The sequence below is a fragment of the Carassius carassius genome, chromosome 11 (assembly GCF_963082965.1).
Source record: "Carassius carassius chromosome 11, fCarCar2.1, whole genome shotgun sequence".
NCBI classification, from domain to species: domain Eukaryota; kingdom Metazoa; phylum Chordata; class Actinopteri; order Cypriniformes; family Cyprinidae; genus Carassius; species Carassius carassius.
The window spans coordinates 14718205-14745978 of NC_081765.1; the positions used below are offsets into that span (position 1 = coordinate 14718205).

At 36.2% G+C, this 27774-nt stretch overlaps 1 protein-coding gene across 1 annotated transcript in view; it reads right to left on the reverse strand.

The window, feature by feature from the left end:
• Positions 1-24055, reverse strand: part of LOC132152815 (immunoglobulin superfamily member 3-like) — a 193183-nt gene extending 169128 nt beyond the window's left edge. Inside the window, exon 1 of the mRNA XM_059561714.1 lies at positions 23223-24055. Within this exon, the coding sequence (XP_059417697.1) occupies positions 23223-23262 (40 nt within the window). The 5' untranslated portion in view covers positions 23263-24055. The remainder of the gene's footprint in view (positions 1-23222) is intronic.
• Positions 24056-27774: the final 3719 nt, after the last annotated feature.

Consider the following 27774-nt stretch of genomic DNA (forward strand, 5'->3'; position numbering starts at 1 on the left):
CATTGCAGCCTGTTCATTATCATAATAAAATACAGTCAGTCAAATATATGGCTTATATATTTACTTATATAAAAACAAAAAAACAAAACACACTGCTCAGTTTAAATATATGTAATAAAATCTGTGCTGTTAAGTGTTATTACCGTATCGCCATGATGTTATGCAAAACATTTTGTTTTGTGGATATTGGAACGCGAGTGAAGTAGGCTATAATAAATAATAATTTGGCATTCAAACACATCGTGAATACAGAAACATTTGATTTTGTGTCGAATGGGAGACCCAATGTTGGTTTCGGTTTAAATGAATTCGTTGTTGGTATAACTTCTTATAGGCTATTTTTTATTCTTGTTCTTTTTTAAATAGGCTACTGTTAATGGAAAGTGTTTGTTGTGGAGTGAGGGAAACTAAAAAAAGCATAGCTATGTATACAGTGTTTATTATAATGTTTGTAAACATTTTGTGTTCGGCATTAGACCTATTTCTGAATGAAATATTAAAATGGGAGTTATTAATAAGCTACGCGACATTTTTTTTTTCTCTCTCTCTAAAAAAAAAATGTATACACAGTGTAGCCTATTTTGATTTTTGATAAATTACTGAAAATAAATAAATAAATTACTTTTTACACCGTTTAACTGATTGTATTAATCGGTCAAAATTCTTAACAGTCGGTTAATGGTTAACCAGTTAAAATGAACATCCCTAATTCCAGCAACAAGTAATCTGTCTGCATAATGTTAACAAACATTAATCTGACTGGTTTTTCTGCTTTTTAAAGTGCATTTGTGCATCATGCCTTGTGTTGGGTTAACTACAAAGGGCTTCAGACTATTTGATTTGTCAAGCCACTGACTAGTCTATTCAGAAAATATGTTGTTTAGCTCACCCCTAATGCATGCATATGTAAGTGCACGGCACTTGTGAAGAAAGTATCCTGCATTAGGCACTGAAAGGCTACATTAGTGTGTGCCTTTTAAAATGCTGATGCATTAGCCAATGTGAGGCAAAAAAGCACTTATAAGGCCAACACAGACAAGCCAGTCATTAGGATTGAGCATTCTGCCCCTTCCTCCTTAATGGATGTATCACTCAAACAGAAGAGTAAAGGCTATTCTGTGGCCTGTCTCTGTAATTGGCAACAATTTAGCCCTCCACATCCACTCCATCTTACGTTTCAAAAGGAAGCCTGCTGCTGCACACAATAGGTGAGAGAGCTGCATGGCCTCTGTTTAACACCGATTCATTTCTTTCAAGAGATGGCATGCTGTTAACCTATAGTTACCCATCAAAGTATTTTCAGCTCTGAAGCAAAAGCACTGATCCTGAAGAGAAGACAGTTCATGGATTTTGCAGTTGGTTGCTTATTGCAGCACTACAAAACCCTTTTCCTTTGTTGAGCCGGAGCAGTACTCCTCTGGACTCTGGGTCAGGGTGGATGGGAGTGCTTGTGATGTGCTGCCTTTATGCACACACAAACTACATGAACTGAACAATATCCTTGGGACACAGGAACAGGTGGTATTGGATACCACGGTCCAATACAAACTGCATGGGTAAAAGGACAGGACACCTGATGCTCAACATAACTCAAAATCACAAGGTCCTAAATGTAATTAAAAGGACTGCGGGTCTTATACAAAACATATGTGTGTGACTGCACATGTGATTCCTTTCATGCAGATGCAAACTGTTTTGCCACAAATCTATTTGATGGATACTTAAAACACAAAAGAAGCTGGAGTCACGGGCAAAGGTCCAATGCATGGTAATCCCATTAATCAGTCGAATCCTGATTTATGGTACATGGTCCTGGGTGAGCCAACTGTTTACTACAGCTGCATGATTAATCAAAATAAAACCAAAATCTTTAGGTCACACTAACGTGACTTTGGGAACGCTAAACAAAGAAATAGAAGCTTTAAGGGCTTTTTTTTTATGTAGGCTAATGTTTACAGTTGATATTTATTATATTGTGTTTTCCCCATTTTGTTATATTTTTTTTACAGTGAACTATTAATATTTGTTTTAATTTAGTAATTTTATATTATTATTTATTTAAAAAAATATATATTATTATTTTTATTATTAATAATACATTAGTGTTTTGTTTAGTTTTATCCTAAATGTATTTTCAGATAAATACACCCCTAAATATCCTGTTAATCTGTGGTTGGCCATTTACAGTTTCTTTCTTAAAAAACAAGTGGTTCTTGGCCAGGATAAGATGCAAATGCGGTCCAGAAGTTATGCCGAACGCCAAAAGTCTGGTTGGAAAGACTAGCTTCACTATAAAACACAACATACATGCAAACACAGCCAATCAGTGTCCTCGCTTTTCTCTCAGGCAGGAACATACAACAACCATCTGCTGCTCTGCTGAGCACTGTTCTCTCCATCAATAATCTATGAACCTATCTAATGCTTTGCTCTTTACTGTGCAACACAAAGGTGAGACTGAGAAGCTTACGTCTACACATTTCATACACACATTTGAAATATTAATTTAAGTTACAAAGACTTTACAGATGATGACACGGACATATGTGAAATACAAACACTTTGATTACATACAAACATGCCAGATCCATATCTTAATGTCTAATTTTACTTACGAAAACACTGCGACAACCAATAATAGACATTTAAATAAATACCAGCCACTTGGCCTTCCTCCTGGTCCATTATTATAATAGAATTATTAAATATAATAAAATATTATGATAAACAATATAATTAATTATAATAATTAATATTACTATTAAATACATTTTTTCTTCTATTGACAGTTTTATTTATTTTTTCATACAGGTTTATTTTATATATTTTAGTTTTCACAGTATAAATTGGCTCTTTATTAACTAAAATATAAAGCTGCCTTCCACATTTTAGGATGGGGTCCCTCTCAAAGGGATCATCATATTTGGTGAATAATGTAAATAACCCTGGTTTAGATTTCCAAACATATAGTCCAAGAGCCCAGATCCAGACCCCTGATCTAGGTTATTTTAAAAGTAACCAAGTTGGTATACAAAAAGTAAGAAAAACCTTTTCCAGACTAGTACAACGCACCTCTAGGACCAAAAAAATTAATCTTCTGATGCATCTCATATAAGAGTTGAGTCATAGGCCTCCCAATGTTGTTGGTATACTCTGTTATGGAGGCCATTCTAATTACAAAAACAAGAACTATAACACATAGATCTTTCCAAAAACAATTTTTTTGCATCATAGTGTAACAGCGTAGAGAAGATAAATGGGGGAGGCTATTGCACCAGAGCTATATTTCGTAATACAACAGGGAAGCACAGTTCTTTCAGCTTTCACTTAATCCTGAGGCAGAGGAAGCAGTGAATGTCATTAGAATCACAGGCAGAGGAAGTGGCCAACAGATTCAAATTGTCAGCAGTGATTCATGCTGCATACTTTAAATGTAGCTTTGGCATTTATTGATCTTACTAGTTCATCTACTAGTTAATTTCAGTCTAGATCAATATTTATCTTTGTTTCCAATTGCTAATTTTACTGTGTCATCAGAAACGGAGAATCAGATCAGAGGACAGATCATGTTTCATTCATCCAGCAGGAGAGCATAAAGGGGTCTCCCCCAAGAAGCTTTAAAAAAATGCATGTGTGCCACAAACAGGTTAATGACCCAACATTTATGACCGATGCTATACTACTTTATAAGTAACCTCACCTGGAGTCTTACACGGAGTAAAAAAAATAGCAAGTTAAAAATGGGGTGAAACATAGGTGTTTGAATGTGTAGGAAGTGCAGAGGGGACTGTGTTAGGCCCCATTTGCACTTGGCATTACAATGTGTTTCAGGTGATCCAATCACCAGTGGTCAGTGCTAAATACAGGTGGAAACTTAAGCATTTTATGATCAAATCAAACCATGTGTGGATGCAGTCAAAAAAACGCAAGTGATCACATCGCATCTGTAGTGGAGATACTACAGTCCTGAGTGCTTCCCTGCCAGAAGTGAAGCACTGCCTGCTCACTGCCCACACGTGATCATTCTGAGACATGTCGAGAGAAAGTGCATCAAACCATGCCATTGAAATGGTGCAGATTAAAAAAAAAAAGACAGACTGCGGTTAAAATTGCAGTTGTCAATCCTTTTCACTCACTTTCTTTTCCACGCAACATGGGTTCATTCATTTCCATGCATTTCCACATTCTAGACCATGCGTACAAACTCTTTTTATTAGAGTGAGAAAAGTAATGAAGTAAACAACAATTTTAAACTCTGTTTTCATGTCGATATACACATTTACATTAAATACTCCACTTGCATTAATGGAGATAAACAATGGAAAGAAAATGTATATACTTTTCCTGTGGCATGCTATGTTTTAAATGCCGCTCCATTTAAAAGCAGGTGATGGCGATTTAACGGAAATCACAGAACCAGATTTCTGACTAGATGCGAATGATCATATCGTTAGATATATCAGCCAGCCATATTGGTATACCAATGAAACAAACGCAGCTCAAATTATATATATTAAATGTATCAACTAGAGATGCACCGATTGCAATTTTCTTGGCCGATTCAGATTTTTTTGTTACTGTGATCTGCCGATACTGATTTTTGTCGATCGCGCTACAACTGACAGCATATACAAACAAAAATCTACTTTTCTTTAATTTGCATTAAAAAAATAGTAAAATATCAGTAATAAAATAAGAACAAATAAAAAAAATTGCAAACAAAAGAGCAAATAAATGCAATAGAAAAAAGAGAGTTTTTATTCAGGTAAAAAATACTACAGTAGTAAAAATTAAATACAAACTAATGCTTACCCTTATAGTTATAAAACGTATTCAGTCAAGAGCAGAAAGTGGTTTTCTTTGTCTTTTGTTCTTTAATTAACAGGACAGACAGCAGCAGCAATATTTGACTGTGTTCCCTTTAAGAGTTTATCCACGGACCCAATATACTGTTACACAATATGCGTTCTCTTTCTCAACTATTTAACGTTCCAAAATGGTGTTTAACTGAATACTCACCAAGACGGGCATTTTGACATAATTTTGTATGTATTTGAAAGTTTTATTGCAGTTAGCTACTCATTTTGGTATTTGTGGCTCATAAGCTGTTTGAGACTGAGTATTGGTCGGCTTGTGCGCTCCACTAATATAGATCATCGGTGGTGCGCGCGCCTTTGGTGTAAGCGCAAAACCTGCAGGAATGACTAAAATAATGCGCAATACAAGCAATATTTAAACAGAGCAAATGAGATGTGTGTGAGACAGAGGTGCTCATCAGAGATTAGAGAGCGAGAATGCGTGGCTGGCGTGATGTTATTGCCTGGTAACAAAATGAATTGGCTTGAAATCAGAAAGATCACCGATCCAAGCCGATCATGAGGAAAATCGGCCGATTCTTATCCCTGACCAATCGATCGGTGCATCTCTAGTATCAACCTCTTGCAGTGCTCTGAAATCTAGTTGAAGCAACTAGCACCAACAGAAATGTTGCCCAGGACCAAAAAGTATGTTGTCCTTCTTATGGTCAACCACTCAGAACAGTACAATCGCTGTGTTCTTTGGATCCCACCTTCTCAATGTACCTCAAGTCTCCTTGTGCATTATTAATGAGAGGGTTGCAGACACCCCACTCCACCATTCCATCCATCAGTTCCGTGGAAATGCTAAAAAATTTAGTGTTTGTGACCAGACAACTCAACTGCGTTCCAGCATCCCACTGGGATCACCAATCCACTCAAGCCTGTTAAGTGTCTAGTCTAGCCACATACAGAACCCCTGACGGTCTCACTACTTGGGTACTTCTCCATCCCTAACTCCTGTCCAGTGCTTCCTTTGTTTGTATGGTGGCATACAGGGCCAACTTGACACATTTTAAAGCACTAAATCATTACAGGAAATCACTTTATCATTAAGTCAACTAATGACCGTTACTTGCCAAAAGAAACCTTGAAATCTTGAACTAAACTAAACTTGAGTGGCTTTTAACTCAAAATCTCCATCTACATGTTTGTGCACAAAGCGCAACATTAGAAAGGAAGCTAATTAATAAATTAGGCTCTTCTGACTACGTCACGCCAGCCGCACATTCTCGCTCTCTTCTCTCTGACGAGCCCTTGTCTCACACACGTCTCATTTGCTCTGTTTAGTGTGTCCTAAAAGAAAAGTAGAAGCCTTTATCCTCTAATCCCTCATTCCTATCCCACATTTTTTGCCTACCACTCACTCCTTTGTTCTAAAGAAAAACAATCAGGCAGCATGCATCTGACCAGTGTTAATGAAGTCCTGCCAACAAACTGCTCCAGATTGACGGTTTTATTCTGTCGTTTCAAGTGCGATCACTCAGATGCCTTGGTTTGCTAAATAAGTAATGGCAGTATCCCTCAATGGAGTCGGGCTTTCATCTACTACCAAAAGCAGTTTTCAGGCATGACAGATGCTAATTATTAGGGTTGGGTTGATGACTGGTGTCTAACTCTCCCCACAGGGACGTCAGAACTATTGGTAGTGCCTGCTATAAGGGGCATACATGAACTGTAGGTAAGTTAGCATGATGAAGTCAACACACTTGAGAAGTTAATTTCAAAATCCCTTACCCAAACTAAACTTTTACAGTGTAACACCTTTTGACCTGCATTCATCAAACTTGGAAAAGTACTTGGAAAATCGATTATTATCGATAATGAAAATCATCGACAACAATTCTTATTATCAATTAGTCAGGTCTGTCCACAGTGCATGTACAACTGCAGCCGATTGCATCAAATTACACCACTGAATAATGCATTTCTATGGACAAAATGAAGGAAAAGTACCTGGTCCAAGCTGCCCAAAACATGATAAATCTTTATTTTAAGCTTCAAGCTGATGCATTAGCATAATGGCTTGCCTGTCAGGTGCTTTTACAGATACGTGTGTGCATCCTTGTTGCAAAAAACTTAGTGAACGGTCATATCCTTATCTGTAAAACTCACAAATTCACGCAAACCTTTACATTTTTGCATAAAGGCCTGCCCTGACAGTCTGCATTAAGTTTCTTTAATGAAAGAGTGGCGGGTGCGCGCGTTACACAGAGGGAACACAGAGAGGAGAGGAAGACAATATTCAGCGCAAAAACATTCATTGTGCCGAAATATCTGTTGTTTAACATTTATATCTAGGTTTAAGTCAACATGCAGCGTGATAAATTTATGAGAGTAGGAACTTTGAAAGGACAGCAGTGTGTAATTGTCTGAATATAAATGTCAGACGCTTTTACTAGATTTACTAAAAAAATGACAGTAAGAGGAGACTGACTGTGATCAAAGTGCACGTGACGTGTGTTCCTGCAGAGCATTACTGAGATTTTATTCGTCTTTATTATCTGTAATTAAATTTTTGATCTAGAGATTTAAACTATATTGACTATATAGCCTACAGTGATTAACAAATTTATTAAAACTAATTTATATAAGGTTTTTAAACAATTTTGGGTTACACTTTATTTTACAGTACATGTACTTTCATGTACTTATAGTGTACTTACAGTGTATTTATCTAAAAACGTTCTGGTAATACAAGGTAACTACATGGGGTAGGGTTAGGTTTAGGGGTAGGTTCAGGGTTAGTACCTATTTATTACATAGTTATTGTAATTACTATAATAAGTACATAGTATGTACATGAGGAACAGGACTGTAAAATAAAGTGCTACCCAATTTTGTAAGGGTTGTGCCACTGCTGTTCTTAACTAACAGTATAGGTAATTACCAAAAATATTTTTTTAGCTTTCTGTATTGGTTAGACCTCCTATATACATAAGCTTTTTAGTTACTTTAGTAGTTAGCTATTTTTAATGTTATAATATAATTATTGCTGTTATCTGTGAAAGGCAGAAAAAAATAGTCAAGTGCTTTATAGTGTTTTTATATTCAGATACATAAGTCAAAAAGTACACAAACAATGAGCTGTTATCAAAGGCAAAGGAGACCATTTTTGTTATTGTTTCAATTTATTATTTGTCCAAAAGTTACAATAACATTTTTAGAATAAAATTATTTTGACAGATTTCTAAAATATTTGTGTTTTGTCTTATGACAGGTGGTCTAATAAATTAAGCACTATATGTTTGTATAGGACATTGGGAAGAATGTGGAATAGTGTGTTTTTGTCAGTAAAATGTAAGAAAATAGGGGTTTTAATCTGATTAATCAAAATAATCGTTAGTTGCAGCCTTGGAAATATCCAAAAACTTCTTGCACAGTGATATATTTAAATGCAGTTGTGTACATACGTTATACCAAAAGTTCCTAAGGATTTGTTAATCCAGAGAAATTACAGTTTTCAACAATGGCTCGTCCCGGTTCATCATCGCTTATCAATGACGTAATACAGTATCCACACTATCGATTTCCGCATTAAGAAACTATGGCAACACACATGGACAAAAATCCTGCTGTTCACTTAAACTAAATCCATTACGGCTGTTGCTAATAAAATTAAAATTAAATGAAAAGTGTTCACTGCAGCATTAAATTTTCCAAATTTTTACAGCATTGCGCAGTATAAACAATCACACACAGGTCTGTTGAGCTTATGAATGCAGCAGCCAATCAGAGGCATTCAGATGAGTCATCGCTGAACCAGTTTTTTGTTCAGTGCACGCACTTGCTGGCTGAATTCTGCTCTTTCGCTGATTCTCTCTGATCATAAACAACAAAGTGGAGATGTGCATATGATGCAAGTAGGAGTTTCATTCATCAAACAGTGTATAGACAGCTTTACTGATTTTAAGGGGAGTTTTTGTGAGTCCTTAAACCCGCGCTATACTGAAGTCAGTCATACTGTTCCTTGACAATGTTATTTTTCTTTGCTCGCTTTCTCTGTAAAATATATTCGCATTTTGAATAACTTTGGAAGGTACAGGTAATAAAAAAAAAGGAATTCATAACATTCGTGAACATGATTCAGCCATTTCTGGATGGTGAAAATGACATCTCCCATCTTCCCACTCTCCTTCATAACGTCATCAAGCTTCGCCTTGTCATTGTTTTGAAAATGCCACTTCTAGCGGTGAAAAATTGCATAGTGCCTTTCAGCCTGTTCTGACACAGATTGCTATGCATTTTCTAACTGATCCAAATCCCACAGAGCTACAAACACTGATCTGAATCTGTATTTTAATTATAATTCAACTTACTAACACAAAAGGGTGTATGCTAGGGTTGCATGAATATGACAAAAATCATGATTGGCGATTATTCCCTTGAATTTCTAATTGCGATTATTAATTACAATAATCACCGTTTACAGTGAATGATGTTTATATCGTTGTTTGAAGCGAGTGGATGCCATATTTTTAGATGAAGATAAACAAGCTGAAAAAACAGTAACTGAAAAACCTTTGCTTTTTCATACAGTATTAAGCCTCAAATGTGTACTCTACATTGGACTGGTTTCTTCTTTAGATAAAAAACATGCATAGTATTATTATACTGTACTAAAACTAAAATTAAAACAAAGAAAAAACACTTCAGATAACCTGTACAAAGAAAAAAAACACTTCTTAAGCACGCATAATAATATAAATGGACATTGAACAATTAACTGCCACTTTGAAGTATTATAATTGTGGCATCCGTAATTGTAATCGCGATTAGAAATTTGTGAAGCCCTAGTTTATGCTGCTTTCAAAATGTATGATTTTGGGAAGTGTTACCACAGAAGATATAAATGTTATTACATATAGCACATAGTAAATTGTCACAATGCCTTGTGTGGGTGGGTGGGAAGTGTTTTATAGAGGTGTGGGTGTTTGCTATGTATGGGGGTCGCACAACTGTGTGTGTGCTCAGCTGTTTAGAGTTGGGGGGAGGTGGAGATCTCTCACTCAAAGACAAAATACAAAGAAGTCGCCGTAACACTTAGAGCTACTTGAATGAGGTCCAACATGCAAGAAAAAGCCTCAGTTTCTTGGTCAGATCTTGAGAGGGGGTCTGTTTTCCTGTAAGTGTGGAAGAGCCAGAGGCATGTACCAGGCACGGATCAGAGCCAACTACGGAGATCTTGTAAAACAGCCAAGAGGGCAGAAATGAGCTTCCCAACCCCCTGCTGCATGTTTCCATTTGGTTTAGATCTAATCTGAGCCACTTCAGAAAAAAGCACACACCTATCTGCACGAAAAACACACAGAGAAGGAACCAAATATAAACTACAAAGAGCCTGAGAGGACACACACACAAACACTGGTTATTTAAAGTACAACACCATTTAGGCTGATAAAGTCTACAGCAGTAGACCTGACAAATATGAACAATTGGAAAGTGACACACCCACACTAAATGCCTTCTTGACCTTTCACTCATGGATAGCACAACCAGCTGCCAGCGTACCATTCAAAGGATTTTTATTATTATTATTTTTGGACAATTTACTATATTTGACAATATAAAAGCATACTGAAACATCTGTCAGTTCTCATACATTTTTAACCCACAACTTTGAGTTGAAGATTAAAATGTCGATATGGTGCTATTGTGCTGTTTTAAGGCACAATTTTTGGAGAACTTTAAGAGAATCAAGATATCATCAAAATAAACCCTTGCTTGCAAGTTTAAATATATTGCCCGCACACAATACTTCACTGTGTGTGTGTGTGTGTGTGTGTGTGTGTGTGTACATTAGGGCTGGGATAAACGATTATTTTTTTAAATGATTAATCTAGCGATTATTTTTTCGATAAAAATCTCAGAATTCTCCACGTGAAACTTTGCCGTTCCGCCCTTTTTCTATCGTGTCTAATGATTTTGGTTAATATGCACAAGGGAAGAGAGAGAGAGAGAGAGAGAGCGCTCGTGTAGTTTGAAGACTGTGAGTGCGCGAGCGTGCGTGAAACTTTGGTGTTTCACCCTTTTTCTATCGTGTTTAATGATTTTGATTAATATGCACAAGGGAGGGAGAGAGCAAGAAGCGCTCGTGTTGTTTAAAGACTGAGTGCGCGCGCAGCCGGGGCTCTCTCTCGTACGCGCCCTGTCACTGTCACTCACCGATCAAATAAGGCTTTGACAGCCTCCAAAAAAAAAGATCAATGCAGAAAAACCCCTGGATTGGTTATATAACGTTGGACAGAATGTTGATCCGGCCATCGCGTATATTCAGCGCATATAAGGTAAACGTTTTGCAAACGTTTTTTAGAGAAATAAAAACAGGTCGACGAATCGATGCGCATATTTTGCGTCGACGTATTTTTTGCGTCGACGTCATCGATGACCTCGAAGCGTTCTCCCAGCCCTAGTGTACATGTATTTGAACACTACAAATTGCAGAATACAGGAGTTAGCTGAGGTAATACAGACTAAAGACATTTTCCCTACACTATGGATGTAACGATTACCGGTTTGACGATAAATCATGATAAAATTTCCCACGGTTATTACTGTTTCATATTTTAATTATCATTAAAAATGTATTAGATTACCACGGTTGAACAACTCGCGATAAATAAATACTATTCAGCATAAAACACAGTTTTAAGTAACAGTCTCTCGTGCAGACAGCATACAGAGTAGTTTTGCTTTGAGGGAAAACAGGGCGGAAAAGCTGGAAGGTTTAAAAAGAGGGCTGAGGGAATTATACAAATGAATATATGAATGAATTAAGTATATGAAAGTACCCATGAAGGTTCTGACTGTCTTCAAAAACAATTCAATGGCATTTTGTTTTCATCTTTACTTCATGTAATACCTAAAGGAAGTGTTCTTAAATCGTAATACTGCTAGTCCACCTAGTTTACAGGAAACAGCTGTAATTCAGCTTTTCCTTAAGTGCCACCTGCTGTCAGAGAGTGGATTTACAGAGACTTATATTTACATTCAGTCTGTGTGGAGTTTCGTCTGTCAAAAAACGGATTGAATTTGCATGCCCTGCTGTAAACTTTGACCGGTTGATGAAAAATATTTTCATTTAAAATCCAAACATCATTGGTAATGTTACTGTTTTAGTGATTATGAAAACAAAAAGTCATTTTATTCGTTGTTTGTTGATTTTGTTGTTGAAGTGATTTATGTGTCGGTACTTTTCGAACATCTCCAGCACATTTTAACAATACCGTGATAATACTGATTAACGTGATAATTTTGGTCACTATATCGATGATAAGAAATTTTCATACCGTTACATCCCTGCCCTCCACATTTTCATTGAAAACTAAAATCAATAAGTAAATACATTCTGTAGAAAGAAAGTATAAAAACAGGGACAACTTCAAACACCAAAAAGCCCAAACTGAAGTCAAATTAGTTTTTGTTTTTTGTTATTTTACATGCAATCTCACCTAAATAGCACGTCAATTACATTGAACTGAAAAAGCAATCCCAAAAAGAAGGTGAGAGAAACTTTCTATTTGTAAAGACAAAAAAGAGCATACTCTTTGGTCATGTATTGAATTACCATTAAGCTGTCAGTAGCACAAAGCACAGTGTTCAAGGGACCAGCCTGCCAGTCAAGTGTTCAGTCAGCATTGAGAACACAGCTCCTCTGTCAATACATAATTCATGTCAAATATGTAAATACATAACCTGGATGAAATCTTTTAGTCACTAATGAAAAATAATGAAAACCTTATTTGTATATTTTAGACGTCCATCAATTAGTGATGAAAAAAAATGCTGCGCTGGTGTTGAGCACAACAAAAAGGGACCGAGCTCTGCGTTCAACTACACACAATAGGTTTAAGCTTGCCTCAAAGCACTGGCAAAAGTAATTACCATAAATGTGACAGGGGGAAATAGTAAGGAGATATTTGAATTATTTACTAATAAACTAGTGTTTTCTGAGTCTGCGTCGCAAGGATGAAGTTGCTGATCCTGACTCGCCATCTCATTAGACGCGCCTTTAGAGAGAAGTGCATCCTTATAGATTATGATTATGATTATAATGAAAGAGAACAAACAGCATTAGTTAAGTAGTCATTTAAAACTTTCTATAGATATATTTATCATGTCTATTTATCATTATCTTCGGTTCATTTTTGTACTCCTGTTAAACATTGTTATATGCTTGAACTGTTTTATATCTATAGATAGGCTGTGATCAACTCACTGTCTGCCGCTGGCCGCTTGGTCATTACTTTAAAATAACTAAAACTTACATTTAACGAACAAAAAAATGCTCCAAACATTTTTCGAAACTAACTTTACAAAAAACGAAGCATTCATTATATCCACCATTACATGCAAAACTGAACTATTTTAATAGCTGAAATGGTAGTATATAAGCTGTTTTGGGAGAAGGGGAAAAAAGACCGTCTAGGGCTTATATTTGAGACCCGTGTAGGACTCTAATCTACTTCATCCAACGCGGTTTTGTTCTCTGCTGTTTTCTGTGAGCATGCTCTTGATATAAGCATTTATATAACTTTCACTAGCAAAAAAAACTAAAAAAAAACATCGGCATCTAATTACCGCGGTTATGCGGTAGTGCAGTTATCGTCACAGCCCTACATGCCACACTGCTTTTTTGCTTCCATCTGAAAATATAACCAAAGTGCACCAAACAAGCACTTATCTAGTCAGCTCGGTCCCTGTAGGTCATTTACAAATATCAACAGCAGATCCCTGGCCAAATCTTTTACATCTCAACAAATAAAATGCCATGTTGTGAAAAGAAAAGCAACTGTAATCATGTCTGATCCCATCTGACCCTCTGAAACCAGATCTACTCGTCTTAAACATGAAAAAAATGAATGAAGGCAAATGGCAAATTATCCTCACAAATTATAATTTGTTCACAAAAGTTGGAAAATCATTTACAAGAACATTATTGGTATTTATGTTGATTCAGAGTAGGCTAATTCAAATTCCTTTCTTATCTGTAACTCAAAAACTTACGTATACTTTCAAAAAAGTAATCGTGTATATACAAAATGTATATACACTATATATAAAGTATATAAAAGTGTACAGATCCTCAGCACAGCAATAATCCCATGAAGTGTGGACAATGAGCAGTATGCAATGAATGTATAAACACATGTAGTGCTGGCCTCATCTCAAGGCAGTCCTGAATATACACAGGATGTATCAGACAGATGACAAATAGGGGCCTGGGACCCCATCTAGCCACTAGCTAAACATTCATAGATCAGCATTCTGCAGCAATAGGTCACTCAGGAGTCAGGCAACTGTAGTCCACCAACTACAGCAACATTCTCAGGGTTTTGAAGGACAAGCATGTTCTACAACAGAGATTCAAGACGAGATACAACATTGTTGTGTGGGAGGTGTAAATAGGCTCCTCAGAAAGAGTGCAATGATCACGTCCCTACAAACACACTGTGTATCTGTGTAATTTGAGTCTGTGTGTGTTCTACAAGTTCTTACACATTGCTGGGACTCTTGACTCCATTGTGTTGAAGTTGAACACTGGGTGCAAAGAGCACTGATGGCTGGTAAAGCACTACATGGAAGGGTTAGAATAGAATGACCACTACAGTTTTAGCAGTCAACCGGTCAGTCCTACCTCCTCTGGCCAAAGCCATCGCAAAAATCTATGTATTTTATTGTAATATAATTGTATCTATTGTATAAAAAATTATGGACGCACCAAAATTTCGGCTAATGAAAATTAGCGGCCGAAAATGGCAATATTCAAGAGAAAAACGGCTGAAAATATATGGAGCGCCACACCACCAATTTTTTTTTTGTACATATATAAAGGTAAATGCACACATCTACATCTCAAAACAGATAACAACATTAAAAGATATATAAACAATATACAAAGAACCAGGAAAATAACCAAAAAACTAAACATTAAGCCAGGAGTAATACATCATTTAAAATTAATTAAAAAGAAAAAACCTTTGCTAAATCCCTGCCTCCATTATAAAAACAACACAGTCAATAGCACATTATAAAAAAAGCATAAATATTATACTTTGTGCACAACGAATAGGAGTTTAAGGCTATGACATTGCAGGTAGAAGAGACAGTATCCAAATAACATTTCATGGCTACAAATAATAAACAGATGTTTAATAGACAAAAACTTTCATGTATGTATAAAAAAAATAGCTAGGAAAATAAATCTTGTTCTAAATCTAAATACTTGTTTTTAGGTTCTTGTGAGGGTTATAAAAACCAAATAAGACATCCTTAAACACCAAAGAAAAATTGTCTAACATGGAAGCATGTACGAATATATAAAAAATAAAAAGATTCCAAAAGGTAGCTACAGGGACACAAATCTCCTCAAAGATGATGGACAGATTCATCTTTGACTCCAAAAGAAGCAGAGGGGAAGTCATCCAAAATGTGGGAGAACTTTACTTTGAGCCTTCAAAAAAAGAAGAGTAACCTGTAAACTCTGCACTACTGAACTAACTGTTTAAGACTTTTATTTGTGCAGATTCTCCAGTACAATGTTGTTTGCAAATGTTTAATCGTTAAAGTTTATATCATTGCTTTTTAACAGTTAACATTTAAAGCTTTACAAACATGTTCTGTGATCAGTTTGTCGTTTTCCAGTTCATAATTCAGTCTTGCAGCCTAATTATGACTGAATGAGAGGGGTAAATGTTTAAATGTATTTGAAATGTACTTTTTTTCTAAGTATTCACTGCTCTTTTTCACACAGCAGGTTTTTGTGTGTCAAATATTTTTTTTCTGGACAACCTTCTGATGAATTTTACTTTAAAATGTGAGTTCCATTCAGGTTTCATGCCACTGGCAATTTATTCAAAGGATTATTTACAATTTCACAGCATAAGCTATAAAGCTGTTTCCCAGGTATAAGTTGTGTGTTTACAGGAAAAAAATAATAAAATGAAATGTACTGAAAATGTATTCTGTTTTATTCGTATTCTTCCTGAAAATATTTTCTGAAAGATTCCTTAATAAGCTTTGTTCGGGATGTTAAACTACTTTAGGAGCTCTAAGGACTGCCATGGTGAAACATTATTTGAAATCTCCTTGTGAAATTTGCTAGAGTATGGGTCAGTGTTTTGATTGCAGAAGAGTTTGACAAAGAATTACTAACACATAAAACAAAACTCCAGGTATATTTTTGATAAGGATATGACAATCCAAAATGGTTCATCTCTAAAAGTCTATGTTGAATGATAAAGACCCTTTGTTAATAATTGAATTGGAAAAAATGGGCAAAACTAAAATATAAGTACATAAAGATTAATCAATTAATCGTAAAAATAATCGACAGATTAATCGATTATCAAAATAATTGTTAGTTGCAGCCCTAGTAATTATATCTTTCTGAAGAGTTGCCTAATCTTTCTATTTCCTGTGAGAGGGACCGAACAAAAAAGCAAGTCAAAGAGATAGATCAGGGTAAAGAATCAGCTGAGTTTTTTTGTAATTGCAGTAACTCCACTGGGAATGGCATGCATCACTATGGCAAAGTCTCGAGGGATGTGGTACCCCCTGTACCCTCTGTACCCTCTCCTGACGCTATGCTCTAATAATAAGCTTTGCAAATAACTGCACATTATTTGGATAATTAAACAAAAATTAAATCGGATTATGTTGCATAAAACTCAATAAAAAAAGAATGTATTGATATTTAATATTAATATGTTTTCTATCCAATTTTATTGTTTTACTTTAAATAAATTAGTGATGTGTGGTTTATAAACGATTCCTTGTAACAAACCTGAAGAGCTGACTCCCACTGGGGAGAGCCGAATCTTCAGCTGGAGCCTTCTATTTTAGCCCAGTTTAGCAATTGTGAATGGTTTGTGTGTTGGTAAGCAATTTTTTATTCAGTGTAGGGCTATAGCGGTTAGAGAATTGCCCTTGCTGTAATTTTGAGTAACTCAATAGCGCAGCATGCAGTATTATCGCCATACACACACACACACCTAATACTTCTCTTCCTCTTGATATCACTGAAGTAGATGTCCTGAGAAATGACACCCATCTCTATGAAAGCCGTAGGCCTTATTGGCAATCAGAAACACTGTCTGTAAATCATTTTGCCGACATGGAGAATGGGGGTTTTAGAGGAAGCCAGAATTTCCTTCACAACCATCACCTCTGAATCTATGCCAGCGCTGCTGAAATCTACAACAAATCTAATTTTTTCCTTTCTTTTTTTTTTTTTTAAACACCAGAGTAATTATGTTTGCACAACCAATGTAGTCCAAGTCAACATATGAGCCAGTTCTTTTGAATTAAATTTTTAATCTAAGGCAGTCTTACTCAAACTGGGGTGCGGCAAACATCCAAAAGGAGCAGTAGGATGACTTGACAGTATTTAAATTAATAAATTAAAATATATATATATATATATATATATATATATATATATATATATATATATATATATATGTTTTTTATAAAAAAAAATTCCCACAACAACTGTTTTTATTTAAGAACATACATATTCTTAAAACTTCTGAAAAATAACAAAATGAGTTGTGGCTAATAAATATTATAACTACTTACAGTTTCTGTTAATAAATAAAACATTTAAAAACAAACATCTTTGTCACAATAATAGAAGAAATAATGAAAACATATTAGCCTATATGAGGTCAGCCTTTGAATGTTGTGTTGTAGAACATGGGACTTGTAGTAAAAATTAATCCTTGCCTGAATGAACTCACTCGCTTACTAAACTGTTATCATTACATTATCAAGTATGGTTACATTATGTGATTGAATTAGAAATAGGAGAAAATCTGTTTATGGTGCATTTCTGCTTAAATACATAATGTGTTTATCTATGAAATTTTAATTAGCTTTGCTTATGAAAATTTCAATTTCAATTTTTTACCATTTTGCCTTTGTTTAGGAAGCTATCAGTTTGTCCTATTAGTGTAGCTTACTGGTTAAGAAAAGCTTTTTTTTCATGCGATAGAACATAATATCACAATAAAAAAAGTTTTTTAATAGACCTAGGGAAAGACAGATAGGACGAAGCATGACAAGGGCATATAGTTGAAGTTAGCAAAATAGAGTTAAATGTCTGAAATTGGTTACAGCACCTTCAATTTCCTCTGTATTTCTAATAAAACCAAGATCCATTCAGTGTGGCTTAATTAAGCCCAGCCAAATGTGCATCAGGAAATCAGAGCATTGTTTTTGTTTTTTGTTTTTTGTGTACTCCATGCAGAGAAGCTAAGCTCGGCTAATGTGCCTGAGTCAGTGGGAGGCTAATACAGGCTTCAGACAAACACCTTGAATAATCTCTCTTTCTAGCGCTCACTTCTTACTTTCTGTCATTCTCTCTGTGACAGCTTCCTCAATGGTGTTCAAACAGCTCCATTATAATGGATGGAAAGTAGGTTAAATTAGCATGAGGCAAATGCATTTCTCAAAAGTGATTCAACTACTTTGTTTGGCCTTCCAAAAGAGGACACGACTAGAAATCATGTCTATATGTCATGTTTAGAATGGGGTTTAATGTTTATGTCTCGTCACTCCGGCAGAACGGGATCACAATATGTTAAGGGGCGTAACATTTCCGTCACATGCTTGAGGTATTCGGCCAATCACAACACACTGGATAGGTGGCCAAATCACAGCACACCTCGCTTTCCAGGCCGATGAGCCTCGTCAAAATCAACAGGTTTCAGAAGGCAGACCATAGAAGAGAGACAATAATGTGAAAAAAAAAAAAAAAGTTCATTATCAAAAATCGAAAAAAAAAAAAACTGAAATCTCTCACTAGATCATTGTGTTTTTGCTCCCTGGTTTTTGAGTGTGTATCCCCTTTAAAAAAAAGATATATATTATTTTTTTTTTTAATCACATGCCAGTGCCACCACACAGGCGTATGGTGGTGAGCAACTTCAAGTCTATGATATAGCTGTTTCCTCATTTAAATATAGACCTTCGCAACATTGGTAAGTTGGCTATAAGGATAAAGCCAAATTCTACGTTTATTATGGATCTCAAATGCCTTGTTATGGTGAAAAAGGTCACGTGTCACAAAATAAATCGATACAATAAGTAAATTAATTCATTTGACATATTTGAAGGCATGTGCTAGGGATGAGAAATATGATGAAAATCTTATTTCACAATATGAGTACAGTTTTATGTTAACCATTTGTATCATGATAGGGTCATTTTTACAGATACAGTAAAACAAAGACACAAATGAAATAAAGTGTTTTCAGGTAACGTAGGTCTATGTAAAAATGAATAGGGAAGGTCTAATGCTCTTTCATGCATTCTGACTTATTTAGACTATCAAAGAGTAAGATTATCATGCTAAACATGGCCAAAGTAAAAAATAAAATAAAAAATTTTAAAGAGTGGGAGGTATGATGGAGTATTTCTGTGCCAAAGACACTCCTCCAGGGTTTGTATAACGAACAGACGATCGCTATGCAAAAGCTTTGCATGCTCGTGACTCTTTAGCTCTGGCCACAGCACGCCTCCAGGAGAACGACTGTTTTCAGAGGGAAGCGATACAGTATCTTTCTTTTGTAAATCTTAAAAAACTAAAGACTCTTTGGAGATATGAAGGATGCAATACCTCACTAGGTACTCAAGATTAAATTGAGATTGGCAGAAACTGTGTGTTGGGGTGGGCAACATGGAAAAAAATATCACCACAATTTTTTTTATATATCACGTTTCACGATTTTATCAAAATAAAATTTGTCATGTTGGTTTTTACTATTTTGCAAGTTGTCTAAACATTACAACCAAACTCATTTCCCTATTATAAAGACAAAGCCTTTCAACGTAAAAAAAAAAATTAAAATAAAAAGAATGGCAGATATTTAGGCCATAGAGTTTGTTTTAATAAAGATAAACGAATGACAAAGATACACATTACAACTACACATAATATACAGATAAAACAAACAGTGCTTTATTTTCAGGTACAATAGGTGTATTTAGCAGGAGCATTCAAGAAATTGAATGAACAAATATAAAAATAAAACACTATATAAATTGATTCCTAAAGCAGTCAAGAGCAGTGATTGAGTTTTCTCTTTGTGTTTTGATGTTTTATTAACGTTTGATAGTTCACCCAAAAATAAAAATTCTGTCAGCTGTCTGTCAATTGTCATAGTGTTTTATATTTATACCACCATTTACTCACTCAAAAGTAGTTTTAAACCTGATTAGTTTCTTTTTTCTTCTAAACATAAATGCTATTTTGAGGAACGTGGAAAACCAAACAGTTGCTGGTCCACAGTGACTTCCACACTATTTTTTCCTACGATCAAATTCAATGTGGACCAGCAACTGTTTGGTTTCCCACATTTTTCAAAATATCTTCTTTTGTGTTCAGCACAAGAAAGATAACAAATAATTGTGTGTGTATTTGACTGTTGAAGCACAATATGTAGTGAAAGAGCTATGAATTCATGATTGCATGCTGTCTGAGAGAGGTAGTTTTCTGTGCACGCGCTTGGGTTGTGTGATAGCGTACTGCACAGAGTTGTTTTTCAAGGTTTATTGCACTTAATCATTCTTTGTAACATTTGTTTAGGCTTTATTTCTTTAATTTCTGTTTAAACAGTACTGAGCTGCATGGATATATGAAGTTTGGCATGGCCAGTGTTCACGCGGTGAGTGAAAGAAGAGCGCTTGCACACACACTGCCCTGCTGTAAAATGGCACTTATTAAAACACTGTCATTATTAAATAAAGTAGGGTAATTTGCCATACCATTCTTGGTACCGGTATATTGTGCAACCCTACTCATAATTATGTGTGTGCGATTGGTGTAGTTTTGTCTTTTAAACAAACTGTAAATTAACCTTTTTTTTTTCATTTGATTACATTTTAAAAGATTGATTAAATTGTTCAAGTTTAATTCATTAATTTCATTAGACACAGTTTGTTAAGTGTGTATTGCATCATAAAACGCAGAATCCAGAGATAGATAAAATGGTTTTCATGATTTCAAGTGAAGTGAAGTGTGGCCAAGTATGGTGACCCAGACTCTGAATTTGTGCTCTGCATTTAAGCCATCCAAGTGCACACACACAGTAGTAAACACACACACACACTTGGACCAGTGGGCAGCTATATTGCTGCAGCGCCTGGGGAGCATTTGGGGGCTTGATACCTTGATCAAGGGTCTCACCTCATTCGTGGTATTGAGGGTGGAAGAGAGGGCTGTACATTCAGCCCCCCGCCCCGACAATCCCTGCTGGACCTGAGACTCGAACCCGCAACCTTTTGGTTACAAGTCCTACTATCTAACTATTAGGAAACAACTTTTTTTTTAACTGTAAGGAGTTTAATTGTGAACAAACAAGTTGTGTTTACCTTCATTCTCAAGGTCTTACAAACATGTGGAAATCATTTCCTTCCGCAGTAATAGTAAATGAACATCAAGATAAATATCGATAGTGTAATAATATTTTTGGCCATATCACCTAGCCCTATGCCACATGATGGTCCTAAAAAAAGTATTTCACACAAGTGAGGAAAGCTGACAACATTGACAATACTTTACAGTATATAGGTAAAATGGATGTGTTTCCCAGTTTGTGGGCTTAGCTTGAACAAAGTTATGATGGCCTCTCCTGCTGTTTTGTGAGCAGTTTTAAAGAATAACACAGGTACGGAGTAGGAAGGAAGTAGGAATATTTTCTCCTCCTATCATGAAATGTTTGCTTCACTCACTCACATACAGCTCATCTTCTATAGCATGAGTATGAGAATGAGCTGTTCATGCATTTCCTCAAAAACCCTTGAGTTCCCCTGAGTTCAAACCCACAGTGTTTTGATGATCTTCTCTACTGAAATACGATAATTTGCATGACATTTAATGGAAACTCAACGCTGAAGGAGCAGTGTCAGTCTCTATCAAAGGTGATCTGCTACAGCAGTGCAATACCATAAAAAGGCCAAAAACTGTACAAATTATCCATACTTCTCACACTTGTTTGATCAAACCATCCACCTGAGAGCAAATGTAAAAGCATGCAACCTCACTGACGGCATTGCTTTTTTAGATCAAAAATGATAGGAAAGCCAACAGTAGCCAATGCTCCGTTCTCACCCAGGCCCCTCCCTGCAGAACTAACATGCTTCTTGTCCTGGATGGTACAGCCATCTGTTGTTTATTAGGAGGTAGAGAGTTTGTGTGAATGAGTATGATGGTATTTGCTTGTGTGATGAGGAATAGAAAGGGGACAAAAGTGAATGGGGGAGGGAAGTACGAGTAGAATATGTAGACAAATATAGGTTTTATCTGTGACTGACACAAGTAGAAAGACTGCGAATGAGCACTGACAGCAGCTTGAAAAGTGTTTTTCATGCAGAAAAGAGTGTTGATTAATGAAATAACAGCCTGTTCTATCCTGACTCCACTTATCTACATGGATATGGGAGATAAAGTCTGCTGTTGGGGGGGGGGGGGGGTTAATCCAACAGAAGTCCAAGCTCAGTGTGATAGTTCATTGGCAAAACATGCTTTCCCACGACACCAACTTACTCAATACAATCAGGTGTATTAATTAAAGGAGACATACAAAAGGTGCAGGGCTGAGCGGCCTCCAAGGCCAGGTTTGAGAAGCACTGACCAAGACAATAGTGTCATCATCAAGAGAGACACATTATAATCATAATCTGGAATAAAACACATCTGTTTTGCGCATGTCAGTGTGACTAATCCACTGAGCTAGTTAACCCAATGACACACTACAGCCTCTGACGTCACACAGGTGAGTCTCAATCCAGGTGTGTGTGATATCTGGCTTGTAAGGAAAAGGTGTGTTTCAGTGTCATAAACTTGTAATGAAACAGACTTGTCTTTGCCCTCAAGCAGTAGGTCAAGATTTAAAACCATTGTTGGAAGGCTGCTGCACTATGCTTTTGCGTAGAATTAAATTCATCAGTTATTCATCACAATCAGTTTTTTTTTTTTTTTGTTATATATTGACATTATTATTAGTAGTCGTCATAGTAATTGCACTTTCAAATCCTTCTAGGAAGTTCTTATTTATGAGTTGGGATGTCATTATAAATATTTATTTCAAATAATTAAACTGGTCTTGTAGGTTCAAATCACCTTGGTTGGAGTAAGAAAAAACAGCAAGGATTTGAACTACTTCTACAAAATGTGCATCAGGTGTATATCTGCAGGGGTATGTTTATATGTAATTGTACAAAGTGCATATTTTTTGCAACTTAGCTAGTTTTATTGTAAATTGAAAACTTCATGCTTCCACCTTGATAATTTGGTGCTCTAAGAAACTTTCACACTCATAATTATGGCATTATGGTGCCATTCATGACAAAAACATAACTTACCCAAAACCGCGAAGGCTATAACAAGCTGTTTGATATCCATAATTCTGTTTTCTGCACTGCCGATTAAGTCCAGATATTGCAGGAAAAAAAGCAAATGTGGTTATAAATTCCTAATCGTCACTCAGACCTTCAGAAATCAGTCCGGATGGAGTTATGAACGCGTGCACCTGCTCGGACCGCGACTCCACAACGACTCAATTTCTCCCGAGTCAAATGCGGCTAGCGCGGGTAAAATGCGGATATCCAGACCCGAACAAAAGCCGTGTTTGTTAAGAGACGCACGTGCGATTGAATAAAGCCTTCGGGTAGTTTCCTCCGATAAATTACCTCCGCCGTTCACGAATGAATCCGTTATTGTTGAAGAATGCTGGCAGAGTTGAACGCTGAGATATGAGCTCTCTCTTGCCGCTCTCTCCAGTTCCCAGCGCGAGCAGCCCACGCGAGCTGGAGAGAGGAGGAGTGAGACCAGCTCGTCCAGTTCGCGTAAAATAACCCGCTTACTGTGGTCGTAGAGGATAAACTTATGGAAGCTTTGTCAGTGGGATATGAGCACACCTGGTAGCAGTGTCCGTTCTCCGTGGAGCGCAGTACGGTGATGCTGCTGCTCCCGCGATCACCTTCAGCTCTTCTATATTGTGTCACACACGCCACAAAAGACACTAGGCGGCCCAGCCCATCTCAATCACGGGCTGGTGCCTGAGGATAACAGATGGGGGGAATCCTAACAGAGACCACTATAGTTATTATGTCCCGCTCAAATAAATCTGCTTCAGTCAGTTTCGAGTTTCTAAATCACTTTTGTCATCATTAGCCTACGTTACGTTGCCTAGATTCAGTTGGCGCAGTTTACCCGCTATTTACTTTGATACCATCCGAAACGATGCTTGGGCTATATTTGGTAATCGTAATTTAAGTGTCAATGATACCCAAGTTAATGTTTTTTAAAGTATGTTCGACAACATCCTCGAATAACCTTTTAAACATTTAAACGTTTCGCATGGGTTGTGTGGCGTGTTGTATGAAATTACACGCTTCGTTTATCTCAAAGCGAAGCGAGCTCTGTAAACTGTTATTCATTTGACGCGTGTTGTTGATGTTATTACATTGTTTACATACACCGCCGCAAGTGAAATTATGGGAATTTGAAATTTGATTTCCTGCTGTCCAACGTTTGCACTTTCAAACTAATAGTCCTCCCACCTACCGGTACATAACTCCGCCCTCTTGACGTAATGCCACACTAAACCACGCCTTTCACCAGGTGACAGCTGCCCTCTAGTTTTGAATCCATTCCTGAAGAAACCCACAGACCGTTGGGATAAAAGGTATAATGGGGAAGTGTATGTTTGTTCACATTCTGTATGATGTTTGAAAAGATTTCTATTGCAAATAAATGTTGTTCGTTTTTAATTTCCACTCATTAAATAAGTTAGTAAAGTTAGTTAAATAAATGTAGTACCTTAGTAGTACCAGATTGAATTGTACCATCAGCTGAAAACATGGGCATATTCAGATTTGTTCATGAATTTATTCTACGTCTCCAGTCACCTCCATTCTCTTACGTTGTTTCTTAAACTGTAATTGTGATATTTTTAATACTGGAGGTTGATGCTCATGTAATTTCACTCCTGTTGTTCATTTATAATTGGTTAAAGTGAAGGTTTTAACTCACCCCAGTCTCTGCTGTTATATTGCTTCAGTACTTTCTTTAATGTGTAAATCAGAGAATAGTCAGAGACTGATATCTGTATGATAAAGAGGTCTGATCGGTCAGTCACGGTTGGATGTGGAGGTATTGTGTCCTCCAGCCCATGAGGACAATCACTCCATTGTTATTGCTGCATATACTGTACAATACTGGCCTGTTTTTAATTAGGAGTTGTTATACCCTCACAGTGCATGGAACAAAAAATAATAATAATTTGAGTCAATCTAAAGAAAGAAAATCTAATTAGAGTACAAGCAGTGTGCAATATCATATTGTTCACTCTAATGAACAACTCGGTTATTCAGTGCTATTTTTGTTAGTGAGAACCGTGGGCATAATATCTTTGCTCTGACATTTAGACAGTTTTTTCCCCTTTATTACATTTTTTTTAATCACATGTTATTATTTTACCCCTACAGAGCATTGGTTTTAGAAGCACAAATAATCAGAAAGTTTGAACATCTTAATTCCATAACTATAGGGAAGCTGAGTGAAACAGATCCCAGAGGATTTCAGCAGTCCTTCTCCAGGCGCAACCATCATGCCCCCAAGAAAGGCACTTAACGTCTGCATCCGCAATGATGAGGCTTTACGAGATCAATTCAAATCCAATCAAATTTAAAGGTCAGAGATAAGATCAGTCATAAAGAGAGATGGCTAAGTGTTTTATAATAGAGTAAGTGATAAAAAATTACAATTATCTGACATTTTCATTATGAACAGCTTGTCCAGGACCTTTTTAATATGCATAAAAATGTTTGTGTGTAATTTTTGTTTATGTTGCATTTGTCAATATGGCAGTTCAGCTCAAAAACCAAAACCTTCATTTGAATGACATATTCAAATTAGGAATACAATTGGATAAATGTCATTGTAAATTGTGTTTCTTTAGCTCTTTAACTTTATAATTGCTATAAATGCAATACTGAGCAGCACTTTAATGCCTCTGAAAAGGATTGATCGGTGCTTTTAAGTGCAAGGTGGAGTGACTGTACACTCTTAAAAATAAAGGTTCTTTTGTGGCATTCCATAGAACCTTTAACATCCATAGAATCTTTCAATTACACAATTAGGTTATTTAAATTGAAACAATGTTCTTCATATATATTAAAAAAAATCTTCAGACAAAGGGGTAAAAAATTGCTCTTATAAGAACTGTTCACTGAAATGTTCTTTGAGGACCTCGAGTACCCATTCATATATACAAATATACAACAGGTCCATCTCCTATTATTATTTTTTTGATAGTATTTGACTAGCCATGTGATCTTGACGCTCATGAGGCATTCAGCTCCATGTAAAATAAAACTGCTTGAGCACTGGAGTTTTGATAATATTTTTCTAAATTGTTATTTGTGTATAACCGTGTCTGCCTGTAAATTGTCTGATTTCTGAATGTTTAACAGCTGTTTACAAATTAGTTCAATTGTGCTTGTAGTTCAGTATCACTTATACACAACATCAACAGTCAAGGCCTATTAAACCAGGAACTTACACAATCTTTGCAATGAAAGATTGCACCTTGAGGCACCTTCACATACCTTATATTACCTTTTTTATGAAAACAGATCATCTATTTAAATTCCTTCCCAAACCTCATATGTAAAATGCACAAGTGAGGCATCTGCTTAATAGTATTGAGTCCCATAATGAGAAAAGGAAAAATAGTTTCATGGTCAGTTTTTAAAGCTTTATTATGACTTCAAGAAGCAACTTAACACAGTGTTGTTGCCTCAGGGAGATAGATTTGCTTAGGCTTTTCATCTGACGTTTGAATATTTTGCGGCGCGTTCAAAAAGTAAATAAATCATTCATTTGATTTCTTCCATTTACTGTTTCTCTGGGGCTCTTTTGGGAGCTCATAAGGGATACTGAGCTAAAATGTGAGAACAGTGTTTTTCTCTTCCACTTCATCTCTTCCAGTGTGTACAATCATATGCACACACACACACTTGTACAAAGAAAAACATGCATATACATTAACAACTGTTAAAACACACACACACACACATAGAATACATATTATATCTGTAGCCACTACAACTGGGTATGATAAGTTCAAGAATTAAAAAAAGATACAACTAAAAACTACTTCTCAACTAGGACACCATATTACATTGGACATCAACAATGAAAATATCCTGTTTGGAATGCATTAAAAGAACAGTTCACCCCAAAATAAAAAAACTGCTGAACATTTACTCCCTCAGGCTAACCAAGATGTAGAATTTGTTTCTTCATTGGAACAGATTTGGGGAAATTTAGCATTACATCATTTTCTCACCAATAGATCTTCTGCAGTGAGTCCAAAAGAAAGTGACGTGACATACAGCCAAGTATGGTGACCCATACTCAGAATTCGTCCACTACATTTAACCCATCCAAAGTGCACACACAGCAGTGAACACACGGTCACCATGATTTTGCCAAGTAAGACATGTTCCTGAATCAACATCTTTTGACAATCCTGGATCAACATTGTCCAAAAATATAAATTTAACCCAATCCCTACCCCTAAACCTAACCCTACCCATAATTTATTCCTACAATCAGTGGGAAATAATAGCTGATTAAAAAGGGTGAAGAAGCACCTAACTCTGATTTGAAGCCTAAAACAGATATTTATTGAAAATTTATATCTCAATTCTGATTGGTTGATTGGAATGTCATTCCAGGCCCAGCCCGAGACTCAAACCCACAACCCTAGGGTTAGGAGACAAACTCTCTAACCACTAGGCCATGACTTCCCCAAATGATCAAAACATCATAATAATGACTCCAGTCCATCAATCAATGTCTTATAAAGTGAAAAATGTGTTTGTCATAAATAAATCCATCAAGAAG